We start from the raw sequence: 18,209 nt of genomic DNA on the forward strand, positions 1-18,209 counted from the left end.
ATGGATAATATCTTATTGGACAAAAAGTTATCTCCATTATATCTTCCAAGAATAAATCGGGTGAAAAATGTTTATGAACGAGAACGTGCCACAAGGACATTTTTTTTCTCTCTGAATAAAAAAAGTAAAAAACTTTAATAAAGTTAAAATAAAAATAAGTTTATATAATAAATACACTTACTTAGTTACTTCTAGCTTAAAAAAATTATTTCAAAGTAATAAAAAATTTCAAGTTTTAACAAAAAAAGAAAAAGAAAGGTAATGTAACCACACGTTGCATAACTGTTCTTACCTCGTTCTTTTTTCTTGAACACTGCTGATTTGCAGTGCATATTATTGAAAGATCTTAAAACAATTTAAAAAAAAGTAAGGTAAAAGTTTCTGAAAGGAATATACTTGTATACATTAGCTTTCTTTTGTATACATTAGCTTTCTTTTTATTCCGTTCTGGAATAAAAAGAAAGCTAAACATTTATCTAGTGTAGTATTAAGAACAAAATAATAGATAATTATGCAACACAAGTTTGATAAAGTTCTGAAAACTTACCACATTACTTCAAAAAACGATAATAAACTGCAAAGAAATTCAACAAAGAAATCTGCGATTAAAAAAACATCTTAACCTAATATAAAGCAATTGAGTTTTTAATTTAAAGTAAAAAACGTCAGAATACTAATAAATAAATTGTATTAGGAGGTAACTGTTTCAAGGAAGCTTCAAGGAAGGACGTTTTGCTCAGAAACACATAAACTTAGTTACAAATAAATAACAATAATATTTTGAATTGAAAAAAACTAAATCATAAACAGTTCCAGTTTTAATATTTTGTAAAAATTCCATCAAACTTCCGATTTTTATATGGCTACACAAAACTAATGTAACATGTGTTGAAATAATAAACAGGTTAGCTGAAAATATTATTATCAATCCTATTTATAGACAGCCAGCTGGTAGGTTAAAAGTATTCAAAAATTATTTGCGTACATTCTTAAACTCTAAAAATATATTGCGGAAGGATGTTTACGTAGTTGAAACAAATATATTTAATACATGTTTAATAGTGAAGCAAAAACTTTTATTGGTATTCTTCTCGGGTACAACCTTATCCCAACTATAAACAAAGCAACAAGAGTAGCTAAAGTTTTCATAATAGCCATTATAAAACTGGTATAATCAGGACTGACTTAACTGATCATTTCCCTATATTTCGAAGTACTGATAGCGTTACTTTAAATAATGATACCCTCAAATCAACAATATTAATAAGACAAATCAATGAAAGCTCCATAAGTTAATTTAAAGAATTATTAAATGATTACGTCGATTGGAATCTTATACTGCAATCCCTCGATGTTATTAATGCTTATGATTTATTTTTAAACCAATTTTGTAAAAAATTAGCATTTCCTTTAAAAGCAATAGTAATAAATTCAAAGACATTTATATCCCCATGGATGACCAAAGGCCTTCCAAAATCATCAAGGAGAAAACAGAAATTGTATGATAAATATTTAAAAAATAAAACTTACAAAAATGAAATTAATTACAAACATTATAAAAACTTATTTGAAAAAACTATTTATTATTTGAAAACGATAATAAGTTAATTATTACGCTAAATTACCAGAAAAAAACAAAGGAAATGCTCGAAAAACGTGGAGTGTTATTAGAGATTTAATTGGGAAAAAAATGCAAAAAACAACTTACCTCAAAAACTTATTATTGATGGAAAACTAGTTTATCATAAAGAAGTTGTTATTGAGAAATTAAACAGTTTTTTCCTTGATGTTGGTCCAAATTTAGCAGCAAAAATTCCATTTTGACGAAAAAAGTTCGATTCATATCTTGCTAAGACTAATATAATTATGGACGAACCGATTTTAAATAAAAGTAAACTACATAATGCTTTTAATAGTCTGAAAAAAATTAAAGTGCAGGCATAAATCTAATCAATGCTAATGTAATAAAACCTGTTTTTGATATTATCGAACTCTCATTATTTCATATTTTTAATCTCTCACTTAAATCAGGTCATATTCCAGGTAAATTAAAAATTGCAAAACAATACCGATTTTTAAATCTGGTGATGAGACTAATGTTTCAAACTACAGAACAATTTCAGTTTTGCCCTGCTTTTCGAAACTAATTGAACGCATTATGTATAACAGACTTTATAAATATTTAACTGAAAATAAGATTTTATACTTTAATCAATACGGTTTTAAAAAAAAACCATTCTACTGACCATGCAATAATTGAATTGATTAAGCATATATCAAATGGATTTAATAGTGATTGCTATACAATAGGGGTTTTTTATTGATTTTTCTAAAGCCTTCGACACTGTAAACCAAGATACTTTTGAAAAAACTAGGAAATAATGGTATCAAAAATCAAAGTTTACTTTGGTTAAAATCATACCTAACTAACAGAAAGCAATTTATACTTAAAGAATTAAAAGACTCAAAAAATTACTTAATAAATGATGGCCCCAAGGTTCTATTTTAGGACCTTTATTATTTTTAATTTATGTAAATGACTTATATTTAGCATTAAAAATATTCAATACTATTTTATTTGCAGATGACACTAACTTATTTTATTCTCACAATGATATTGATGTTCTTTTTAGAATAGTAAGTGAAGAATTAGATAAGATCAATGAGTGGTTTATAAGTAACCGTCTTTCATTAAATGCAGAGAAAGCAAAATTTATCTTATTTCATAAGCCTAGTAAAGCCGTGAATATTCCTCTAAAATTAACCAATCTTTTAATCAATAACATAATAATTAAAAGAGAATTGACTACAAACTTTCTGGGAATGCTTTTAGATGAAAAATTGTCATGGAAATTTCATATTAAATATATTGAAGGTAAAATCTCAAAAAATATTTCCATTTTATATCAAACAAAAGCTTTTCTTAATAATGAGTCTTTAAAGAATCTTTATTTTTCGTTTATACACAGTTATCTTTCATACTGTAACGTTGCCTGGGGTAGCACTAATCACACTAAACTAAAGAATATTTATAACAAACAAAAACATGCTTGCACGATAATATTTGGGGCAACCAGAAATGCCCAATGTGAACCTCTCTTACGTCAGCTACGAGCTTTAAATATTTATTAGCTTAAAATTCATCGGTTATCTTCAGTAGCATTTCAATCCTATTTTAATGAAATCTCTCATAAATACCCTATCAAATTTTTAGAGAATAACTTTCCCAGCCGGCACGGGGACGTACAAAAAACGTACAATGAACGTTCAGACGGAACGTCTTAGACGCGTTCAAAACACAGCAATGTATAGACGCTCAAGGACGTCTTATTCGGACGTTCAAAAGACGTCCTATAGAGACCTAAGTAAGACGTTCCTTTTAAATTCAATTTTCTGGAATTAAGCGCGCGTTCTATAGTAGTTCTATTTAAATTCCATATGCGTACGAAATTTCGTACGCATATGGAATTTAATCAGAACTACTATAGTTTACTATATGGGCGTGAGTCACTATAGTAGTTCTAATATACACTATAGTGTATAGTAGAACTACTATAGTGACCCACGACCCTTTAATTATCTGGAATTTAATCAGAACTACTATACAAAGTAAATCAGTATAAAAAGTAAAGTATAGAATACTTTACCACGACCCTTTAATTATCTGTTTATCTAATTATCTGGAATTTAATCAGAACTACTATATATAGTAGTTCCGATTATATATAATCAGAACTACTATATATAGTAGTTCTGATTAAATTCTAGATAATTAGATAAACAGATAATTAAAGGGTCTTGGGTCAGGATGATAAAGTTGAAAACATAATAGAAACGGGAACAGTTTCGCCTAAATAAACCAATAGAATACACAATTTAAAGTATACATTATCTACAAAATATTTCAGATTACAGATATAAAAAATTGTCTTCAAAACTGTCATTTTCGCTGCTTCCTTTCTCACGACCACCGCCGCCTTTTCTGTCCGGCGCTCTTTTTAGGACATTACCAATGCACTTTTCTATTTCATTTCCAGCATACTTGAGCATGGCCTCTGTGAAAAGGAAAAAAAAAATAACATAAGAAAGTTTAGAATAATAGTTCATGTTGCTTTCACACACTTAATTAAATATTAACAACAACAACAAAAACTTTTTATGATATATTTATTATATAAAGTATAGTTTCAACACTGAAACTAATAAATCAAATAAGTCTAATAAAACTAAAAACCCAAGGCAAATTATATATATATATATATATATACATTTCAACAATAATTATATAACTGATATTGCAGACATTAGTCAGCAATATGACGTCACGCAGATTTAGGGATAGGCGAGGGCTTCAGTACATACATCGACTGATTTAGGGAGAACTCGCAAGGGAGTTGATAACACATCGAAGGGTTTGGGTTGGGGCAGGGATCAATTTATTTTTATTATTCTTCCTTTTTTCTCTTCTTTTTCTACTAAATGTTACTAAAAGAAGGTAAGCAATTTTATCACGTTTTGCTTACCTATACATGCACATGTAGATATATATATGTATTATATATGAATATATATATATAATAAAGAAATATGCTGATATGAGTAAATAAGAAACAAAAAAACTATAAAATTTACAACTAGAGATAAATTTATTCAACATAAATGAACTTTTCAGTTTCCGCTTCGTGCAAAACAGGAAATATGGCGAGCCCCCTGCATTCTCGAAGACAAACACACTTTTTTTTCAAGTCACTTTTGGAAATGAGTTTTTTTTCAACTTTTCCGTAATTTTTTTCCACTAACAGTGCCATATTAAACCTTAATGATGGAACTGGTTTGACATATAAATTAAAAAGATACCTTCGATTGATAACATCACAATGAAAAGTTTCATTATTTTCATTTTCTGTCACAAAAGCAACTGAATAGTCAGTAAGAAGGAAGCATCTGTCTTTTTTATTTTTCGATATTTTTGTAAATAAAGACTTATGTGGAACATGTTTAAAAAATTTTTTAAATTCTACTTGTCTTTTACACACTTGTACAATAGGGTTACTTGAGTTGTTAACTGACTGCTTTAGTCTTTGAAGAAATTTTTTAAATGGAAAACAAGAAATACTGTTAACTTAACAGTATTTCTTGTTTTCCATTTAAAAATTTAACTTAAGTGAGCAGCAACGATTAATACAATCATCAGCTAAATGAAGTAGGTTATGTACATTATATACAGTAAAAATTTCTCGGTAAATATACTTACATGAATAAACAAAATGTGCCATCATACTGCGAGCATAAACTAAGTGATTGTTGCGAAACTGGTCATTAGATGTCAACATAATACCAACAGAAGAAAATGCTCATATATCTGTTCAGATACAACACGCTTTAATACAACAGGACCTAAATATATCAAAAACTGCCGAAACTCTGTAGCTTTCCAACGATCTAGAAATTGAAGACTTCTTGGTTGACGAGCAAATTCACTCGGCATACTTCCATTCAAACAAGTTAATTTTCTGGAAATTTCAGCTATTTGGGATGCAGATATTTTTCCAGCAGGCCCTTTCAGTAAATATTTTAAGATACGCTTTGTAACACATAAACAAACCAAATACATATAATCTAAAACAAAAGAATTAATACAGGGAATCCCAATATTCACAAGTGGAGAAACAGCTTTTTGATGATCAAGATAGCCATAGTTTTGGAAAGTCAACTCGAAATTCAAATTGAAATCAATTTCATCATTGAAAACAACTCTTCCATTATGCGAGCTATGCACACAACACCTTTCACAAGAGTTGTAGCCAGTGTGGCTTACAACACTCTTTAAATAGGCTCTAGCTGGAACATCACAAATAAAAACTTTAATTGTTAAACTAATATGAACTCCATCAAAATCAATTCCACCTTCTTTAATTTCCATCCATTCCTTCACAAAATCTGATAGGAAATCTACCAAAGGGTCAGGTTTACAATTTCAACAAAAAATTCCAATAATAAAAACGTCTGAACCCTCAAACATACCAAGAATAGGCCATAGCTAAACAGTAGATGACCGGAAAAGAGGAAGGCCATCAATATTTACAAGTAAATTGATCAAAAAATCATTTTTAACAGCTAAATATGTTAATATTCTTGTAACTTCACTCTTAATTCCAAAGTATGCATATTCGCCACCACATTTATTTTGAGTTACTATTTTTCTTGGAGAGTTTAATTGTGTTCGGGCATCTTTCGGAAGATTTAATCCTGTTTTTCTAAAAATACATAATAACTGCTTAATCGAATCACAACTCCATTTATTTTCAGTCGCACACGCATCTAACCTCAGATTTAAATGTGTTAGTGACTTATGTTTTTCATATTCCTCTGATAACACTTTATCTGAATCATCTGCATCTTCAATTAGGTTTTCTGAATCTGAAATTGAATCCATATCAGTTTGAAATTCTGAAGCTATATGAACATTTGTATTCAATGAATCTTGGAAGTACTCTGTAGCACACATTTCTCTTTGAACTGTCTCTTCCTCTGTTATTTCCATCACCTTTTATTTATCTGATACCACCTACTTGATCTTGAATTCATTTTATAATAGGGTTTGTGATTTTGAATGTTTAAAATATGGTTATATACTTTGTTAGTATATAACAAAGCTTTGTTGTATATATATATATATATATATATATATATATATATATATATATATATATATATATATATATATATATATATATATATATATATATATATATATATATATATATATATATATATATATATATATATAGGTATATAATTTGCAATTGAAAACATTTTTTTAAAAGTATTTAAGTTGATTTTTCTGAAATTGAGTTTTCGTGGGTTTAAATTAAGTCAGGGAAAACAGGTAGAAAATCAGGGGAAAAGTGAATATAAAAGATTTTTGCTCAAAATGAGTATAATACTCAGAAAAATGTCTGGTCATATACTACTATATATAAAATACTATATAGTAACTATATATATCCTACTATTTAGTATATATTAGATATTTATTTTAATCATATCATTCATTTATATATTTAATATAGCTATAATAAATAAATAAATAAATAAATATGTATATATATATATATATATATATATATATATATATATATATATATATATATATATATATATATATATATATATATATATACATATACATATACATATACATATACATATAGATATATATATATATATATATATATATATATATATATATATATATACATATATATATATATATATATATATATATATATATATATATATATATATATATATATATATACTTTTCACTAGGTCACCATCATCAGCTTGTAAAACAATATGTATACTATATATTAACTATATGATATTTTACAAGATTATGATGATGGTGACCAAATATTTAGTGTTTTTAAATATAAAATTAAAAAAAAATTATTTACAATATCTTCGTAAAAGTCTGTTAAACCTATAGGTTTAACTTATTAATTATCATTACAATGATAATTAAAACTTACTATTAAATTGACTTTAAGCAACTCCTTGTGAAACCTTTGGATATTAACATTTCCATGGTATTAGTTTTAATTTGAGATAAAAAAAAATGTCGTGTGGTTTAACAACTAAACTGCGCATAGTTAACCATAAAAATTTAAAAAATAATAAGTTATTATAAACCGGGAATTGTAATTTTGTTCAGTTGCTTGTTGTCCAGTATTTTTATTATAATTCATCACGCTTTCTGAATGTAATTAAGACGTCTTTCAAACGTCCTACGCAAGTCTGAAATATTTTAATGGGTTCCGAAATAGTTCCAGGACGTCCAAGACGCAAACTGAACGTACATTGTACGTTTTCTGTACGTGCCTGTGCCGGCTGGGTTGTTGTTCCAATAATACATCTTAAATTAAGTTTGTACAAAATTCAATATCGGGGACCTTTTGTTTAGAAAAATTATCTTCCAATTTTTAATGAAAAACAAAACTTCGTTTTAAATTGCACTTAGGAAAATTTTATTGCGAATTTAAAACGGCATTAGCTAAACATGAACTTTGATATATTAGATTTCAAATATCTTTTTTAATCGCTTTTTTGACAATTTAAAATGGTTTGAATTAAATCACTTAAAATAATCAGTTAAACTTTTGCATTTTCTTTAGCTTTTGTTACTAATGGTAATACAAACCATTTGTAACAAACGATATACATAAACGCAAATCTGCTTTTACGTTTAGTTTTTGTTGATATTTTTTAATCAGCCCAAACTCTTATTTTTATTGCATTATTTTATATGTTATGCATTTTTTATACAAAATGATTTTTTGTGGATTGATAACTTTCATTACTTTTTTCTTGTTTGCACTTTTTTATTTTTCAAATAGTTTCGCTGAATACTGTTAGCAAAAAATAAATTTATTGCTGAAATAGTATGTATTTATACTGTTTTATTTATCATTTATTACGTATGTAAATTTTGAACACGTTTTAGAGCACTAATGTAACGGGGCTCGGTGATAAGACAACTTGTCTTCTTCTTGCTCCGGCTAGCATTTTCTATTAATGTAATACTTTTTTTTGGTAATTTTTAAAACACGGCAAAGTAAATTAATAATAAAAATAATAAAAAAACAAAACATTGGCCGATTTTAAATCATTTTAAATGACGTTATGATCTCTACACAACCTATCCCTTCCAAATCGGCACAGGATGTCCAATGTACATCCAAAATGGTACGTCTTTGGACGTCTAATTGACGTTCAAAAAAGTCCAAATCCAAAGTAGTACGTCCTCGGACGTCCATTGTCTGTTATCACCGAGCCTCGTTTACATTGTCGCCTTTAGTTTATGAAACAAATTAAAAATTAAAAGTTAAAAATTTACACGTTGAAAATATATAGTAAAACACAATACATTACAAATAGTAAATTGTATAATAAGATATATATTTTGGGTGGTTGTTAACTGGTTTTGTCTTGCAACTTTTTTAAAAAATGGGTGTGATATTGGCTTGCTTCAAGCAAGCAGGAACATCTCCAATAATGAACGACTTTGTTAAGACCAGAGAGAAAGGTAGTGCTAACGATAAACGAGTTTCTGAAAGAATGAAAGGATGAAATCCATCAATACCATGTGGTTTGTATTTTTCCAGTTTGGAGAAATGCAACTTGACAGCTGCTTGGAAGATGTTTTCTTCATTTATAGTGTGAGTTGTGTTGGTGCGTGGTTGGAGAACAGGAGCATCACCGGGAAGATCCTTGCTATATGCAGAGAATAACTGTGCGTTTAGCAAGTTGCATATCTTAGTTCCGACGGATGTTAGCACGCCGTTTCCGTTCTCGAGAGCTCTAATATGATTTTTTCAGCTTTTGACCTTGTTAACTAAGTCGTAAAAAAGTCAAGGGTTATCTTTGCACTAGCTTATGATGCTACGTTCATGTGTGTCAAAGGGCTTTATAAACTAGTCTTTTGACTTTACGTGAGGTTTATCTAAACTACGTGCTTTACTATGTGTTTTTGGTCTCAGGGTGCTGCAAGAAGTTGGGTAAAAGTAGCAGATTCCGCTGGCTGTCTGAACGGTTGTTCTAAATTGTAAAATCCAAACAGAGCATAGCATTTAAATGATTTTTATGTATGGTTTGAAGAAGGGAACCAACTTTTACATTGTAAATGTATGACGGATCATTTGATAGCACAAGGTTAAGTTTATTTTTAATAAATGTTGGTTTTAGGACAAACTGAGTGAGCAGACAGTCTTGAATTGTTTCAAGAAATGCATTTGGCTGTGGATTGGATTCTGTAGAGAATCCACCAGAGCTACTCCATTTGATTCTGGGATAGTTGAAATCTCTAATGATAAGAAGTTTAGTGAATTTTTTTTGCTCAACTAGAATAGAACCTTGACGGATCGAACGGATGAAGACGTTGTTTCTTGCAGGTTCGAAGCTTGGCGGTCTATAAATAGATCCTAATAGAATGCGTTCAGAGCAAATATTTATTTGAACCCATTTATGCTCGCTACCATTTCCATTGAGAGTTTTGTCATTTTTGAATTCGAAAGTTTTTCTGAACAAGTAGAAAGTTAAGTTCGTCGAATTTGTTTGAAAGCGAGGTTGGATTTGTGTAGAGACGTTTTAATAGCTTAGGAAAAGCTTAAATATTGAAGGTGGTTGATAAGTTTGGTGGTTGTGGGTGATGGATTGAAATTAGACTGGAATTTTTGGCTTGGCGGCATCGCAAGCAGCCTTCCAGTTGCTGAATAGGCATTTCAGTGTGCCATTGATAAAGACTTTTTTTGCGGCGGTATTAATACAGCGGACTCAGTTGCCACGTATGACAAGTAGAAAGGTCTGAATGAAAGAGTCGTTGGCTTTAAGACCGTCTTTGAAGTTATTTCGCTCGTTCTTAAGTTTGTTAAAATTTTCTTGTTCAGCTGGGGTGCGGTTGGGGCGGATATAGATGTTTTTGAAATTTTCAAGCAAAGCAAGATTTTTGGATATGGACAAAGGTTTTTACAAGATTCTCTTAATTCTAGTTTGACGATGAGTGGTGCGGAAGTAGGAGTCTTGTTTTTGGACAAATTTTTAGGTTGGATACAACCTACAACTTTAAAAGCATTGTGGAATTTCAAGGATTCCAATAAATTTTACCTTTTGTATTTCGTCTCTGGCTCCTTCAGTTATTTGGGTTAAATCCGGGAGCCCAGCGATAATGACTCGTTTTGCTTTGGTTTGCTAAAGTTTGGTGTTTTTTGGTAAAAGCGTTTATAATTGCAACGCTAGTTGAAGAGCAAGGTTTAGCGTGCTGAGATGTGAAGCCTGTTAGTCAAGTTTTGCAGCGTTGACAGGGTAGATGTAAGGGGCAGACTTTACTTCTTCAAGTTTGATTTTGAAAATTGCGTTCTCTCTTTCGTCTGTTGCCAGTCGCTCAAGAACATTATAAAGAGTTTGGGCAAGAGGTTTTATTATGGATTTTATTAAGTTACTCTTAGTGATAGCAGATGCTTTGCCGGGACGGACGGCCAGTCATCCAGCAGCTCCAAGGGTGGGCAATAGTTTCTATCTCTTATTTTAGATATTTTTCAATTCGTAAAAATATCTCTTAATTAGATATTTTTACGAATATTATCTCAAAAATTTCTATATTGTAATAATACTAAATGATTTGTAAACACAATTAAAATATTTTTTTTTTAAAATTTTTTTTTTTTCGTGATGTAATGTATATAAAAAATTTTTTCGCATAATTGTTTATATACAGCAATTGTCACTAATTTTTTATACCTGATGATGTCAATGTAAATAGCTTTCTGATTTTTTCAAAAGCACAAAAAGTAGTTTTTGTGCTTTTGACAAGATGTTTCCGTTGGTTACAACCCTCTTTAACTCCGAAAAATGTTTCGAAGTTACAGAGTTGAAAGAGGATTGTAACCAATATAAGAAGTAACTTCCTCGACTAAAGTGGCCCACTCAGCCTTGGGAACATGGACTCAGTAAAAAACACATGTTTTTTACAGAGTTCATGTTCCCAAAGCTGAGAATAAATCTCTGTAAGACAAATTTATTTCAAACATGTTTTAAAGAAAAATGTTAGAAATAAATTTGTCTTACAGAGTCAATATTCGAAAAGCCTTTTTAGGCATTAAGTCTATTGATCACTTATTAAATCTTATTTATCGCTTTCAAAAAATCCTAAAGTTAAAAATCAGGTGAATATTAAACTTATATTCTTAACGATCTTTTTTCTTAATAAAGTTGCAAATCAAAATTTTTCAATAAACGTTGTAAATGTTTTTTGTTCATGTTCGTTCAAAAGCATTAAGAGTTGTAAAGATTGCATAATTTAAATTCTCATTATTACTGAATTTTTAGATTTTTTATTTCAACGCAAATTGTTTTTTGTAAGCGTATATTTTTTAAATAAATTAAAATTTACTTGGCTTCACTTGTTCTTCGTCATGTTTTGAATTATGGTATATCTAGGATTCGAAGCAAGCTCTGGGCATATTTGGCACCATCAGTAAGGAAGGAGTTTAGAACATCCTAGTTTATTACTTTTCTGATGTAATCCGTGGCAAAACCGTAAGGTCTCCGTGGAACACTTAAAACAAAAAACAAAACAAAAATATTTATAAAACTTTTTAAAAGTTCTTAAAAAATTTCTCTTTTAATTAAATGTTTTTAAATCCGAATTCGGCTTTCAGTGAAGTTCGGTTTAGAAGTCCAAATTCGTCTTTCAATTAAATTTGGTATAGGCATACCATCTAAATTCGTCTTTCATTAAAACTCGAGCATTAAAAAGTCGACTTTGCTTCGCTTCGCTGGTCCTTAGAAGCTTGTATTTAATTAAAAATAAAACAAAGCGATTAGAAAACTAGATACAGATCTAGTTTTCTAATCTTTTTGTTTTAATCTTTTTTTTTTGTTTGCATTAGTTTGTCGTTGTGCAATTATATAGTGATAATATATATAAATATATATATATATATATATATATATATATATATATATATATATATATATATATATATATATATATATATATATATATATATATATATATATACAATGTATATACAGATATATATCTGATATAGTATATAAAATTTATATTATAGTATATATTCAAAATATATATATATTTATATATATATATATATATATATATATATATATATATATATATATATATATATACATATATATATATATATATATATATATATATATATATATATATATATATATATATATATACAATGTATATACAGATATATATCTGATATAGTATATAAAATTTTTATTATAGTATATATTCAAAATATATATATATTTATATATATATATATATATATATATATATATATATATATATATATATATATATATATATATATATATATATATATATATATATATACAATGTATATACAGATATATATACTATATAGTATATAAAATTTATATTATAGTATATATTAAAAAATATATATGTATATTATACATATGTATTTTTGAATATATACTATAATATAAATTTTGTATACTATATCTATACTATATGAATAGATACTTAAATAATCTTAAATTTAAATCTAATACTTAAATATTATACTAAAATAATCTTAAAAAAAGATATTAATCTGAAATTAAAAAAAAATTTCAACACTCCAAAATTTTTTGAATTAATTTTAAAAAAGCAAACAAATGAGGCTTTAAACGACTTTATAATCATCACCAGAGGCGCTTTTACGGAGGGCCTTGGGGGGGTGGGGGGATGTTTCACCCACCCCAAAGAAAGTGATTTTCAAATTATCGTCGGTTTTTATACAACTTTAGTCGGCTAGTCGGACACAATTTACTTGGGTAAATTTTAGTTTTGTGGACCTTTTTTTTAAAAAAAATTTACAAGCCAGTCGGGTACTTTCAAGGATTGACCCCTCCTCATTTCATTTTTAGAATTGGCTCTGATCATCATATTGAAACATATTCCAATATACTGAGACGTTTTCTATTTTCATTTTTTTTTCATTTTTTTATCAACAACTTTGTTAATCACATTAATAATTTTATTCAAAGAAAGAGATGCAGATTTTATTATAACCTAAAACTATAAATATATGGTTTTTATTTACGTATCTAAAGACCGTCACCATTATCAAAAACTAAACTTTTAAAATTTTAAATGCGCTTGCGTATAATAACTGTCAAATCGTCCCCTCAGTATTATCTTGTTCTATCTACAAATGTAATAAATAAAATGTTATATCTTATATATAAAATAAATACAAAAAAATATATATAAATAAATACAATGTTCTACCTGATATAATATATTATATTATATTACATAGAACATTGTATTTATTTATAAATAATTTTTTTTTTTTTTTTTTCTGTATTTATTTTACGTATTACATGTGTAGATAGAACAAGATAATACTGAAGAGACGAAATGTCAAAGCTTTGTAAATGAGAAGAAATAAAATTAAAAAAACTTCTAGCCAAATAATCGCTGTATCACTTCAACGACTTTGGGAAGAATGGTGCCTAAAATTAAAAATTTAGAGATGAATATAATTTTTAGAACTTTATTATTATAAAAACATACAATTTTTGTAAAAATTCGAAAGTAACAAAATATTTCGGCACAAATTTCAGAATTTTAAAATTAAAAAATTTTTTCGGAGTTATTTTTAGAATTAAGATTTTTATTTTATCAAAATCCTAAATGAACTTATTTGGAGAAAAAAAAGAACTCTGAAAATGTTTTTTTTTTTAATTTTTTATTTATCAAATGTTAAAGTTTTGTTTCTGTGGACAACCTTAATCCCAGTCCTTTATTAACTTCTGTTTTATTAACAAGATATTGACAGATTTTTATTATTAGGTATTGTGGTTTATCCTCCTCCGGCTATTTGCCATGCAGAGGCTACATAACCACAGCCCACAAAGACGAGTTCAGCTCACTAAAGAGCATCATAACCCGCATTGCAGACCAAGAGTAAAGTGATTTTGGAAAGAACAAAGATATAATATAGTGAAAGTCAGAAGAAGTCGATTTAGAAAGATAGCATAGCTATGCTATTTCTCTATAGAGAAAGCGGACAAATTTTTTCAGTTGCACTGCTGTAAGAATGTGCAACTGAAAAAATCTTAGGTCTATAAGTTTTTTAATTATCATTATTTATTTATTTTTATTCAAATATTTTTCAATAAAATTTTTTTTTTATTCAGTCTTTTTTTTTATAAATATTCATATTAAAAAGTTTTCTTACTTCTGAATTTTAAATTTTAATAAAATAAATATCATAAAATTGTGCGTCCTTCGAGCGCAATATTGCAACATGTGGCCATTTTTGAAAATCACTGCTCGTTATATTTCATGCGTCAATACTTAGTTTAAATGCGTCATTTACGTTAATTAACTTGCGCTTGTTTTGGTGTGAACAGAATCGTTGAGCCACGTGTTCTCTCAAAAGTAAATTTGGTTGTGACTAAAACGTGCTGGGGATCTCGCAAATATAAACAAAAGTAAACAGAAAAAAACCTTAAAAAAAACTTATCCTGTAGAACTAGATAACAAGAACAAAAACTTTATACATTTTTGTAAAATGATATCAATTAATTGATAATATTGGAAACAACAATTATAAGCTAAATTCTGTTTTAAACATTCTAAAATAGCTCTGCAAATACCTGTTATATAGGATATAATAGAAACATATTTGATTAATACCAAGATTCACTATATAAAAAAATCGTATGAAAACCCGTTTGGGTTTTTTTTTATGCAAGAGAGAGCTGTACAAAATTCTAAGTTTTGTAGCAATGTTTAAAATTATGTTCTAAAAATAAATATTAACATTTTTTTGGCTTTAAACTCTTATCCAAGTTTTTTTTTAATGTTGCGGAATTTTTAACTCCTCCATAGAAAGTTTCAAAACGACCACAGAAATTTTTTTAAACGACCACAATTCTTTTTATGACGACAATTTGAAAAGAGTATAAAAGTCAAGAGTTCTGTTAAAAACAAGTTATTGCACGCAATAAGTGATCCGTAAACCTCGTAAAACTTAAAAGTAAATTAACATTTTATTGGTAAGGGTTGTTTATTATTTTATATTGATATATTACGATAAATTATATATTATATATAAATAAATATAACACATGATAAATTGAAAAGTAGTAAATTAAATCTTTAATTTATCAAACGAGGTTACAAAGAAGAAAATTAGAAAGATTTTGTTTCTTAATTACAATTCGCTAATTAATTAAATTGCAATCTTTAAAACTTAACTGTTTTCTTTTTCTTTTTAGTTTATCAGAAGTAAAATGCCTCATTGGCACGTACCTGTTCACGGATATGTTCCAACAGAATCTGAAGTTGTTATTATTGTTTTATAAATGTCAATATATATATGTGTGTGTGTGTGTGTGTGCGTGCGTGTGTGTGTGTGTGTATGTATGCGTATCTATGTATATGTATCTATGTATATGTATCTATGTATATGTATCTATGTATATGTATATATATATATATATATATATATATATATATATATATATATATATATATATATATATATATATATATATATATATATATATATATATATATATATATATATATATATATATATATACATACATACATACATACATACATACATACATGTGCGTGCGTGTGTGTGTGTATATATGTATATATATATAATATGTATATGTATGTATATTAAGCAAAAAAAAAATTCATATGAATTTAGGTTATGCATTTATTATTCATTAGCTTGCAAATGAAAAAAAGAAATTGTGTCACATTCCTTCTGGAGAATACGATCCGTCAAATCAGTTCTTTGATGATCTGATGGATATAACATATCCCCCATTTAGATATTTTCCTCAATTCAATGATAGAAAAATTACTAAAAAAATGAAAAGAGAACATGATCTAATGTACAAAAAGCTTAAGGAATGTCTTCCATATTCATGCGGTCAGTTAGCAAAAACTTCCACTAATGAAGATAATGCTTTTATGGTTGATCTTGATGTCAAACACTATAAACCTGAAGAAGTATCTTTAAAAGTTGAAGGTATTCTTCTTTTTTTAATTTAGCTTAATCAGCTAAATTTTATAGAATTTCCGAATAATTAGTTTTTTATTGCTGTTGTGATCAAGTGTTAATCGCAGATGAGCTGGGTGTGGGGCGGACACTTTTTTATGCGTTACCTACCATAAGTATATAAAAATGAGGTAATCAATGTCCTTTTTAAGTTGAACTCGAGATGATTGCTAAAATTGAAATTTTTGCAATGCACCCCAATATAAATAGACGATCGTGAATCTCACAGTTCACCTTATTTTTTTATCTCTACACTTTATCTCACAGATCACCTTTTTTTATCAGCGTATTATAAACATTATGCATTATTTTGTTGTTTGTAAATCATATTTATTATTTTTTAGGAAGAGTTCTTGAAGTAAGTGGTAAACACCATAATAAGACTGAGAATGGTTTTGAAACTAGCGAGTTTCATAGAAAGTACACTATTTCTGACGATGTAGATGCGACAGCTATTACTTCAATTATTAACGAAGATGGTGTTTTGCATATTGAAGCTCCAAAAATGCTCCCTGTTTCAGCTGATTCCGTAGAATCAACAAAAGATAATTTTAAATACTGTTTAGATGTACAGGGTTTTAGGCCAGAGGAAATTTCAATTCAAGTAAAAGGTAGAGATTTAGTCGTTCATGGCGAGACAAAAACTGAGGACAGAGATGAACACGGTTTAAGTTTCCACCATAAACAATTTACAAGAAAAGTATCTTTACCAGATGATGTTGATCCATCTCACTTAAGTTCTTGTTTTACTAAAAATTCAAAGTTGAATATCGAAGCTCCGCGCAGTCTTTCTCTGACACCCTTAAAGCTAGAAATTAAAATGGACTAAAAAACAATTTAGTTGAACTTATCGTTAGTGAGTTTTTTTAATTGTAAACGTTTTTTTATTTTATTTCAATTTTTTATTTATTTAAAAATATCTTACACTTCTTGTTACACTTTATAATTTTCTTATTTTTATATAAAGTTTAGACTTATTGCTTTGTTCTTTTACTCCATTGTAAATATTTGTGTATATAGCTTATTAAGATTACTATAAAACCATGTTGTTATCTTCTTATTTTGAAAGAAAAATGCAGATTAGTCATTCTTTGTGCAAGATGGTAGCAAAAACAGCCTGCGAGATGGTAGCAAAAGCATAGTCTGCAAAACGGTAACAAGCTTAACTTAATTTAAGGCGGCTTCAGATAAAAGTTCATGTCAATAAAAAAATGTAGTTGCTTTTCTATCGTTCTTAACGCTTTTGGTTTAAAGTATATATTGATCCAGTATTTCACAGGGTGGATCCAAAACCGTCTAGTAAGGAGGAGGGGCTCCGATTTTTAGATTGATTTTATTTTATGTATCCCGGCCGTCTATGAGAGACCCGGGGCAATTTTTAGGTTTAAAGAATTGTGATCAAACAGGCCCACAAACTATGACACCTTTTAAATTAATTTTTTAAGAATTTCGGTCTTTGATGTATGACGTAATTTCATACCAAGAATAAAATATATACTGTCTTAATCTAAATATAGATATATTTTTTCTTAAAAAAATCATTTCAATTTTAATGAAACTTTGAATAAC

General features: G+C 27.8%; 1 protein-coding gene and 1 long non-coding RNA gene across 2 annotated transcripts; one reads left to right on the plus strand and one right to left on the minus strand.

Annotated features, from left to right (window-relative positions):
* Positions 1 to 3,826: 3,826 nt before the first annotated feature.
* LOC136087184 (uncharacterized) lies at positions 3,827 to 7,868 on the minus strand. Its single transcript, XR_010641603.1, has 2 exons — positions 7,536 to 7,868; positions 3,827 to 4,055 (listed from the first exon to the last, which is right to left on the minus strand). It is a non-coding gene; the product is annotated as an uncharacterized LOC136087184 (long non-coding RNA).
* Positions 7,869 to 15,830: 7,962 nt separating this feature from the next.
* LOC101235243 (uncharacterized) lies at positions 15,831 to 17,554 on the plus strand. Its single transcript, XM_065809679.1, has 3 exons — positions 15,831 to 15,903; positions 16,307 to 16,610; positions 16,985 to 17,554. The coding sequence occupies exons 1-3, from the start codon at positions 15,853 to 15,855 to the stop codon at positions 17,467 to 17,469; spliced, it is 840 nt and encodes a 279-aa protein (XP_065665751.1). The 5' UTR covers positions 15,831 to 15,852; the 3' UTR covers positions 17,470 to 17,554.
* The last annotated feature ends 655 nt before the right edge of the window (positions 17,555 to 18,209 follow it).

The sequence above is a fragment of the Hydra vulgaris genome, chromosome 11 (assembly GCF_038396675.1).
Source record: "Hydra vulgaris chromosome 11, alternate assembly HydraT2T_AEP".
Taxonomy (NCBI): domain Eukaryota; kingdom Metazoa; phylum Cnidaria; class Hydrozoa; order Anthoathecata; family Hydridae; genus Hydra; species Hydra vulgaris.